Raw genomic sequence first — 11,251 nt, forward strand, 5'->3', positions numbered from 1 at the left:
TGTATTTTGTATTTTTGATTAAAAATTTTGGGAATTGGGTACATGCTTATGCATTAAATATGTAAAACCATATGCATTGATACGTTTGTATATACTTTTAAAAAATGTGTGAAAAAAAATATAGGAAAAAAATAAATAAAAAAATAAAAAAATAATAAAAAAACAAAAATGTAAAAAATAAATAAATAAATAAAATAAAAGGGGACAAAAATACCCCAAGGTAAAGTAATAATAACAATGCATATGGGATGTGAACTAAAGAGAATGCATGAGTATGTGAAAAAGTAGAAATCATGGGTAGCTAGGCATTGTATTAGAATTGTATAGGTTGTTATAGGTGTTTGGTGAGAGCTTAGGTTAATCAAAGATTCAAATTTCAAGCTCACTTGACCATATGCATCCTACCTTGATCCTAGCCCTATTACAACCTATGAATAAGTCCTCATGATGAATGTATGCATGCATTGAATAATTGTTGATTGTTAGATGGAAAACAAATCATTGAAAGCATGATTAGAAGAGAATCGAGTGATCGACCCTATACACTTGAGCGACCAGAGCGGATACACTTCTGGTGAGGGTTCGATGCTCAATTCCTTGTTTCCGGCTTTCATGAGCTTTCTTCGTGCAAGTCTATTTGAACTTCATTTTGATATTTGAATTGGTAGGATTCATGAATCGTCATATGATCTTAACCCTACTTGCTCATATGTGTTCTTGGGGATTGATTTACTTTTAACCAAGTAGGTAGAATCATCTTGCATTTAGTGCATTCATAATAGATAGGTGCATATAGTTTATTTGTATTGAATAAATGTTCATACCCCTTTTCTTGTCCTTCTTTATTCTTAGCATGAGGACATGCTTGGTTTAAGTGTGGAGAGGTTTGATAAACCCAATTTTGTGGTTTATCTTGTGCTTAATTTAGGGAATTTTATCAACTTTTCTCACATTTATTCAATGAAATAGCATGGTTTTGTAATTCTCCCTAAATTTGTGCTTAAGTGTCAAAACATGCTTTTTAGGCCTTAAAATAGCTAAATTTAACTCACTTTAATTCCATTCAATGCCTTGATATGTTTGTTAAGTAATTTTAGGTTTAGAAGGCAAAGATTGGATTGAAGGAATGAAGAAAAAGCATGCAAAGTGGGAGAACTCATGAAGAAATGAAGGAATTGCAATACTGTCAAGCCTGACCTCTTGCTACTCAATCGATCATAACTTGAGCTACAAAGGTCCAAATGAGGCGATTCTAGTTGTTTTCGAAAGCTAACATCCGGGGCTTCAAAATGATATAAAATTTGCTATAGTTGACTGGCCTTTAGGCATGCGTACGGGTGCATCACGTGTACGTGTGGGTGGATCAGTGTGACTCACTAAAGGCAACTCATGGCCAGCGATTTCTGAAGCATTTTGGGCCCAATCCAACTCATTTTTGATGCTATTGAACCTAAGAATTGGAGGGGGATGAACCAAGTAGTCATAGTTTTAGTTTTCATCATGTTTTAGGTTAGAATTCTAGAGAGAGAAGCTCTCCCTTCTCTCTAGAATTTAGGGTAGTTTAGGTTTAATTTTCTTAAATCCAATTTTCAATTCTTGTTTTGATTTAGTCTTTCCTTTTCCACTTTTTACAGGCCAGTGGAATCTTTATGCTCAAAACCCAGATTCCAGTAGTCATTTATTTGGTACCCCTCAGGGAGCAGGAACTGCCATTCTAACACTTCTTGGGGGATTCCATCCACAAACACAAAGCTTATGGCTGACTGATATTGCGCACCATCATTTAGCTATTGCGATTCTTTTCCTGGTAGCTGGTCACATGTATAGAACCAACTTCGGGATTGGCCACAGTATAAAAGAGACGGGCGAAATATGTGACAAGCCATGGTCCTAAAAAAATCACTAAGGAAATCCCACACCTAGAAGCCCATTTACTCCGAAATTTAGACAAAAATGGAATTGTTACCCCCGGATCTTGGGTAGAGACGGGCGATATTTTAGTGGGGAAATTAACGCCTCAAATGGTACAAGAATCCTCGTATGCCCCGGAAGATAGATTATTACGAGCTATACTTAGAATTCAGTTATCCTCCTCAAATGAAACTTGTCTAAAACTACCTATAGGCGGTAGAGGTCGAGTTGTTGATGTAAGATGGATTCAAAAAAAAAGAGGTTCCAATTATAATCCAGAAACTATTAGAATATATATATTGCAGAAACGTGAAATCAAAGTAGGTGATAAAGTGGCCGGGAGACATGGAAATTTACATCTTTGTTCTTCTAGTTTTACTTGTCATTTCTTATTTTGTTCGCTTATGTTGATGAACAATTGTTGGGTTTCTATTTTCTTTCAATACAAATTTATGTTTCCATGTTTCTTTTATGTTGATCTTGGTTGCTATTATTGATTTCTTACTTATGTTTGTGATGGATTCTTTTAATTCTTGCATTTTATGATGTTTACTTTTATTGCACACTAGGTGTTTGATAAAATGTTCACACTAGTTTTTGAGTAGTTTTCTTTACTCTTGGCCTAGGCTAAGGAAATTGAGTGACCTTGAGTCATTGGGTCTCATTGAATTGGTGATTTGAGAACCTTTAGCGATCAATTTGATATCCATTGACACTAACCCACTACTAATCTAATTAGTAGATAGGTTGGGACTTATGGGTTGATGTGATCAAGCCTATTTGACGTACTTCAAGCTTAGGAGTAGACAATACATACTTAAAGCTTTTGAAGGTAGACTTAATAAGTTGGCCCCTAATAATTATCAATATTTGGTTTGTAGACAAGGATGGTGATCTCAATTACCTATGTCCAGCTAGGAGTTCTTTTCCTTTATTTTATTAAGTTCTTGTCATTTACTTTCTTGTCAATTAAAAATCAAACCCCTTTGTTCCTTCATAGCCAATAATCATTCATTTCATTGCAATTCCTTGTGAGACGACCTGGAGTTTAAATACTTCAGTTAATTCTTGTTTGGGGTTTGTATTTGTGAAAATCAATATTTTTGCATGTGAGGATTCTTTGTTGGTTTAGAACTATACTTGCAACGAGATTTCATTTGTTAAATTCTAAACCGTACAAGAAACCGAACATCACCAAGGTATGGTTTCGGTTTCCTCTATGTAGTATATAATATTCATGGACACTTAGGCTAGTGACCCATAGGATAGGTTTGGATTTGAATGATGGTATATGATGATTTTTTATGATTTGATGAATGTTGAGTTTGATTGTAATGATTGATGTGGATGTGATGAGGATGAAGGATTATAAAGTTGAGGAGTGTATTGTGTTGATAAATGTGATATTGATGTTAATTGATTAGTAATGTAGTTGGAAATTGTTTATAAGGTTGGATATATGTAATATATTAATGTGATGTTGTGAATGAGGAAAGATGAAAGAAAAATGTAGTAAGTTTGGTGTAATATGATATAGAGGGTTGATTTTGATGAAAAGTGGAGTTTGGATTTGGTTGGTTTGGTTTTGGTTGTGTCTTATAAAGGAATTGAGGAAATTGTGATTTTGGGTAAAAGTTGATTTTTGGTGAACCTTGTCTGATCATAACTTTTGCCTCAGTTTTCAAAATTTGATGAAACTTGTTTAGAATTAAAGATCTTTGAAAACCCTTTAAATCGATATAAAGTTTGTGAAATTTGGAAATTTGTAGAGGAAGTTATGATCATTCAAAGTTGGTATTTAAAATCTGAAATTCTGCAAGGTTGCAGAATTTCATGATTTCTGATATCTGCGAGCGTACACCCTTGTGCGGACGCACACCCTGCGAAAATTTAGACCTGTGTGGACGCACACACCTGTGCACACGCACAGGCAGGGAAATGCGTTCTATTTACAACGCTAGTATAGCTTGTGCGGGCACATATCTAAGGAAGAATTTCAACCTGTACGGACGCACAGGCCTGTGCGGACGCACACGTTGGGAAGGCCAGTCTGTTGGGGCACTGGCACAGGTTGTGCGAGTGAACATATTTTGAAAGTTTTGGTACCTGTGCGTTCGCACACCCCTGTGCGTACGCACACATTTTAAAATCTACTGGGCGTGCGCACGCACACACCTCTGTGCGGCGGCACATGCCTTGTTTCTCAAATTTTACTTGTTTTTCAACTATTCTACCTTTCCAACAAGGTTGTAAGCTTCTATAACACCATTTTAAGACTTTTAGGCCTAGTTTTGAGTATTAGAACATGGGTTATAACCTAAGGGTTCTAGTAGATAATTTTATGATAAATTAGAAAACGGAGGCCTAGGTTTCTGGCGTACTGAAGGTGGTGAATGGTTGATGAATGAGATGAGGATTAAGGAACTGTTGAGTTTGGAACTGAAATGCGAATGAACAGTGGTTGAAAAGAGTCGAGGGCTCTGAATGAAGTGATGGATCCATCGTGTATTTAAAAGGTTTTTGGAAACCACTGCACTACTTTTCATTGAGATTATGAGACGCTAGGCGCCCGGCAAGGGCCGAGGTTAGATCCCGCCTGTCGAGGTAGCGGCGGTGGCGTAAGGGCGGTGGTTCATCCCGCTTGCGCTTAGATGTGAGGCCGGTGGCAATAGATCCCATTCACATCCCTTCGGATCATCAGAGCGTACAGGCGCAAAACCCTGGATAGTGTTTCGAGCACTATATCTCGGGGGTTCCCACATCATGAATCCGAAGGGCAACATCTCCATGGAGATGTGTAGGGTTGGCAGTTGAACCAACAATGTGATATCACAGCCAGTAGGACAGGCATTCATCATATGCATTTCCTATCTGTTTACATGCTTTGACTATTTGAAATGGTTTGCCTATTTGTATAACATGCCTAATTGCTATTTGAATTATTGCCTTATATGCTTCTACTTGTGTTTTACTTGCATTGTATATTACCTGTGTTTTCTACTGGGATTGAGGAGGTTCGGAAGGCGGTGGCGATGGGATCGCATGGAGGATCGGTTGGAGAAGGCTGGGGGACAACGGTGTTTGCTTAGAATAGAAATCCCCTAAGATAGATTACTTGGTTTATTTAAGTTAATGATGTTATAATTATGCTTATTTGTTTTAGAATGCTTAAGTTTGAATCTTGTGATGGATATGGAGCTTAAGATTGTCTTTGGCGTCCCGGGGTCTTATATCCTACATCACTGGGCACTGTTACCATACTGAGAACCTCCGATTCTCATACCATATTTCTGTTGTGTTTTTCAGATACAGGTCGCAACCCACCTCGGTGAGTTGCTTTGGATGGTGACAGAAGCGGAGGATCTTGGATTTTTTTTGGAGTCTTTTTGGTTTATCTTGTTTATACATCTCTCCTTCTGTATTTTGTCTTTGCCTAGAGGCTTGTATTATGAGAGAAAAACTTGTATAAGCTGTTTTTAAACTGTCAGATTTCTATATGGATCTGTATACTTGTTTATGGCTAGCCAACTTAAACTCCGCGAGCCGTGGCTAGTTTCCTATGATATTATATACTCATCTTTTGTTGTATCTCATCTGTTTCTTTTGCCTTAAGCCAGTAGCTTCGTTAGTACGTTTTGCGCTTTTGAAATCCGGTTTTTGAGCTATATCTTTCATCGAGCTTCTAGATTATACTATTCCTTCTATATATATTATGTAGGAGCTTAGAACTGTTGTAATCTCTGATTAACATTTGCTTTACGTCGTGAGGAAAGGCTTAGGCTAATTAGGGTGTTACAATTAACATTTATTCAAAGTAAACTACCTATATGTAATCCCTAAATGCATGCAACTACTTGGTCAAAATAAATCAATTTCCAAGAATACATATATAAACATAAAGGGTAAAACAAGCACAACTAAGTTAAATCCAACAATTGAATTGAGTTATTGAAAAGAATTTACAACTTGCAAGATAAAGAATAATCATAGATGAAAACATAGAATCGAGCAATTGAACCCCTCACCGGATGTGTATACGCTCTGGTCGCTCAAGCGTTTAGGGTTGATTCACTCAATTTCTCTTCTAATCTTGCTTTCCAAGATTTATTTTTCATCTAACAATCAATAATTATTCAATGCATGCATACAAATATCATGAGAATATTTTCAAGGTTGTAATGGGGTTAGGGTAAAGGTAAGGATGCATATGCATTATTCTTTTATTAACTTAAACTCTCACCTAACACATATAACAACCTATAAATTCAAATACAAACCTAAATACCCATTCTTCACTTTTTCACACTCAATTCACATCCCATATGCATTATTCTTACTACCTTACTTTAGGGTAACATTTGTCCCCTTTTTATTACTTTCTTTTTCTCTTTTTCTTTTTCTTTTCCTTTTTTTTATTTTTTTTATTTTTAAAATAAAATATATACAAGAGTATTAATGCATATGGTTTAAACATTTAATACATGAGTATGTATCTTCAACAAAAAAACAAAAATACACTTTTATCTTTACTAATGTTTTTCAAACTTCTGCACACTTGAATGATACACACTCTCAGTAGCCTAAGCTAATCAAAGATCCAAATTAAGAACATTTATTATTTTTCACTTGGGGGTAGTGATGTGCTAAAGTTAAGGACAAAAGGATTAAACAGGAATGAATAGGAAAATTCTTAATAGGCAGTGATTAGAGTGACACAGCGAAAGCGCAGAGATTGCAAAGATATTAGGACTATTAGGGTGAGAAAGAGAAGTTGTAGAAGATAAACCGTTGCGAAGATTGGCAAAAGGTTAAGGGTTTGTACATTGAGTTAGAAAGGAAAATTTCTCTCATGTACTCGTGTGTGGACAATATTTTCGAGGGTGAAAATTTTTATTGGGGGTAGCATGTAAAACTTGCAAAATTAGTGAATAATTAGCCAATAAATTAACTATTATTAAATAAAATTAGAAAATTAAATTTGATAAGTTAGAAGGGTAGAAATAATTAAAATATAAATTTTAATACTAATTTTAAAGGTTTTGGCTCAAAATTGGGTCAAACGAACCAAATCAGTTGAACCAGGCCCATATTGGGCCCAAGGCCCAGGCCAATAACATGTTAATGAAAGAGCTTATCTCTTCCTTCCCCTTCTATTTGATGAGACACGCTAAAATACTTGGGGAGAGAAGGAACATTCCAAACCCTTGGATCCAAATTCAACCTCACATAACTTTCAATCTGGAGCTCAGATTGCCGCACCGTTTGCAGCCACGCAACCACCGTGTCGAGCTCTACAAATTCCACTAAATAATTTGGTAAGTACCTCACTATTTCTTGATCAGCCACTCTATCCCTAATTTAAAAAATTTGAGGTTTTGATTTTGAGAGATTATATGATTTTGGTGTTTAGGATCAAATTAGCTTTGAGTACTTGTTGGATCTTGTCTCAAACTTTTATTGGTAATGTAAGAATCTCTAAAACCTTTTATGAATCATTAATTAGCGAAACCCTATGTTGATTTTGAGTGATATTATTTGGATTAGATTAAATTGTATGTATTGAGATCAGATTGGTGAATGGTGGATGATGGATTTGAGCCTTGGAAGCTGAGATTCTATTTTGGTGAGGAACTCGGAGCTTGAAGCTCGTGGAACGGTAAAACTGAAGTGTCTTGGGCTTTAGAGAGGAATTGGCTAAGGTATGGTTTTGGTTTCTTGTAGATAATATATAATGTAACGTGAAAACTTAAGTTGTACGACCTAGGATAAGTTGAATTATGTGTTTGGGGTATACTTAGTGGTTTTAGTTGATGCAAATTGTGTTGAATTGATGTGGTATGGTTGGATTGATAGTCATTGATATGAATGTGGCTGATGTTGATGAAATGATGATTTTAATGATTGATGTTGATATATTGCTGTTTATGTATAAAGTTGTCTTGAATATGGACTACTGGGTTGAACATGATGAAATTGTATATTGGTATATTATGGAGTGAATAAGAAGAATTGAGATATGGTTTAGTTTGTTTTGGGTGCTCTTTGAAGCTTGGAATATTAGTATTGAGTTGAGAAAATGGTAAAAATAGAGGTTTAGAATTTTTGGCAAAAGACTGATTTTTGACCAAAATTTGGTGGGCTATAACTCGGATTTCGGACCCTCAAACTTTACCAAACTTGTTTCATATGAAAATTAAATTCGTGAAGTTTACGTCGTTCAAAAAACGGACTAAAAATAGTTTTTAACAAAAAAAATTATGCGCGTCGGAAGTTTGGTGTGCAAAAATATTTCTGCAGATTTATAAGAGCTTTTTAAGAAAATATAGGGCCCACATACGCAGACATATGGCTGCGTATGCGGGAATTCGCCACTGTCTAGGGGAACTTGCATACGTAGACAAGGGTCACGTACGCGAAATAGTGAATTAACTCTAAGTTTTAATCTGAGTGTCGGAGTTCTAAGATTACCTCTGGCTTTTTCTGGGACCTTATATATTATTAATGTGGACACCGTTACCATGCTGAGAACCTCCGATTCTCATTCCATACATATGTTGTCATTTTTCAGATGTAGGTCGAGATGCACCTCGGTGAGCGTCTTATATTTAATTCTCTTTAGAGACTTTTATGGAGAACCATGTGCTTATTTTATGTATTTTGGGTAGTATTGGGATATGTATGTATATATGTATATTCTCCGACCGGCCTTGGCTTCGTAGATCGAGTCTAGAGTTTGATATTTTGTACTTTTGATATTCTACTCTCTATATTTATACTCTTTATCCTTTTTTTCATTTTCGGTTTCTATTTACGTGAGCGTTGTGCTTTTCATTTTGCAACCTTTTGTTTAAATTTTTCTTTCAAGACTCCTCGTTATAGATATCGTAATACCATACTACTTCTATTTTATGATTTAAGCATAAAATTTTATAGTAAAATATTACATGATACCACGCAATAGATATTTACTCACGAGATATAATGCTCATATTAATGTTAAATAGTGCAATCAGTCAAGATCTATTAAGTATTTGTTCAAATACGAGAACAAAAGATTACCACCGTGTAACGACTTTATTTTATAAAAATGCTGCAGACAGAGTGAGCATAGATGACTATGATAAAGTCAGTATCTACTATGATGGGAGGTACATTTCTCCTTGACAAAGAGATAAGGAGAAAAAGAGATGCAATAACTAATTTACAAAAAAAGAAATGATTGACGACACACCCAGGCCACTTTGATTAGGGTAGCCCAATCAAATAAAGCCTATAAAAAGTACATGGATATTGGCCCACAAGATAGACCCAAAACAAATTGAAACCTTTCAACTTTTTCTAATAAACCTGAAGTCCAAAAAACAGAAAGACCTTTTATCTGATATATCTGATATCTGAAGATACCCTAACTTAAGAAATTCCTAATTCTGTGCCGCTGTAGTAGCTAAACTCTTCGACGACACCATTCATCTCCCCCACTCGCTTGTCGCATCAGAAGATCAAGCTACCACCCTCCGTGTGCTGAGCTCTTCTGAGATAGATTCAGTATCTCGCCATTCTCCATACTCGAATCCGAAGGTTCGATTCTTCTTTTTCGCATGCCTGGTTGCAAGAAATTCGTTGAAAGAAATTCGGATTTGCAAAATCCTTTTACGCGTTTGCGACTTCCCCCTTCCGATCTTGTTAAACCCTCTATTAAAATGTTTATTCGCATCTGTTTTATGTGGCTATGTGGATTTGGTTGGTGGTTTGCTTTAATTTCCGTTGTAGAATTGACTACTATGCAACAATCAACATGTTCTTAGATGTGCCCAATGTACTGATTGTGTTTTGCTTCTTTTTTGTCTTGAGCAAATAGACAAAGTACACATAAAAGAGTTTGGGATGGACAAAAATACGCGTTAAAGTACACTTGAATTGTTTTTTTTGGACAAAGATACACGCTAAAGATTCGTAAATATCAAACCCTTACTAATGGCATGACACATTTATCCGTTGAAAACAATCTTTGAGGTGTAATTTGACATTTACTAGTCTTTGGTGTGTACATTTGTTCATCCCAAACTCTTTCATATATATTTCCTTTGTTAGAACTGACATGCATAATTTCACAATGCTATGTCTGTTCAAGAGAGAAAAATGGGAGATAGATAGTGCTATTAGAGATGGATCATTAGGCCCAGAAGCATCAATATGGTCCTGAGTCAGATGATGTGATGCTTCTTTAGCTTGTGTTGGCATGCCAGCTGTTTTATCTGGACCTGACATGCCACTGTCAACTGTTAACTGTTAACTGATTTCTTCATATATTGAAGAATGGCTAAATAATCTCGATCTAGGAAGTTAAAGTAATAGAAGTATGAAATGAATTTCCCTAGCACAACTATGCATAAATAAGGTGAATCTAAACAATTGATAATGTACCATAAAACATTGAAAGTGTAGAAGGTGATGGTGAAAGGCTCTGTGTTTCGGATTTGGGTAGGATGTAAGTGCCAATAATACATGTTAGCAAAACATGGCAATATGTACCAAATTTTAATTGTTAGAGAGCAGGAGAATAATGAAAATTGATAATGGGATAAGAGAGTACCTGAGAAGATAAGACTTGCAGAAGAAAAGAAAAGAGAAGTGAAGGGTGTGGTGAAGAGCATTGAAGGGGCTTTGTATGTGTGTTGATGAAGATGCTTGGAAGAAGGGGAGCTTGTTGGGGTTCTTCCCTTGATGCTAAACCTGGTTAGATGATTGATGAATCAAACGCTAGGTGTTTTTTTTTGGGTAGGATATTGTATGTTTTTATCTTCTTCAAAAGCTACTTCTATGTTATCATACTAGGGCAAAATTTCACCAAATACTCTCATTACTCCAGTATGATCTTTTTCATATTCATTCATCTCTACCAGGTTAGCTAAATTGCTGAAAGGGTGGAGTGATATCCTTTTGAATTTTCCCCCTGAAGCTTATGTTGATCTTATGTGAGAATGTTACTGTTTCTGAGAAGTATTAAATATATGAAGAATGTCGTCCAGGGACTTGTTATCAAGTTTTTGGTGATGAGTAAAGTGATATTTGATTGATGTGAGATGGAATGCATGTTGACATTTCATGTTGTATACTGTTGGAATTTGCGGGTTTTATATTATGAAAGGGGAGGCAAGGGGTTTTGGTTTGGCTTGGCTTGTGGATGATCATGGATATGTGTGGCTGTGATGTGGACAGGAAGGAGGCTGCGGCTGGTGGTGTTGGTTGTGGTGGTGGTTTTGCTGATCAGTTGTGGTAGAGGTTAGTAAAGACAAAAAAAATTGAAAATGAGTTCTGACAGCAGGAGCCGCAGGAGCAG

At 36.0% G+C, this 11,251-nt stretch overlaps 1 protein-coding gene across 1 annotated transcript in view; it reads left to right on the plus strand.

Annotated features, from left to right (window-relative positions):
- LOC107609057 (zinc finger protein GIS2) overlaps positions 8,257 to 11,251 on the plus strand; it is a 4,883-nt gene continuing 1,888 nt past the window's right edge. Inside the window, exons 1-2 of the mRNA XM_021107846.1 lie at positions 8,257 to 8,319; positions 9,452 to 9,489. Of these exons, the coding sequence (XP_020963505.1) occupies positions 8,257 to 8,319; positions 9,452 to 9,489 (101 nt within the window). The remainder of the gene's footprint in view (positions 8,320 to 9,451; positions 9,490 to 11,251) is intronic.

The sequence above is a fragment of the Arachis ipaensis genome, chromosome B07, assembly GCF_000816755.2.
Source record: "Arachis ipaensis cultivar K30076 chromosome B07, Araip1.1, whole genome shotgun sequence".
In the NCBI taxonomy this organism is placed as follows: domain Eukaryota; kingdom Viridiplantae; phylum Streptophyta; class Magnoliopsida; order Fabales; family Fabaceae; genus Arachis; species Arachis ipaensis.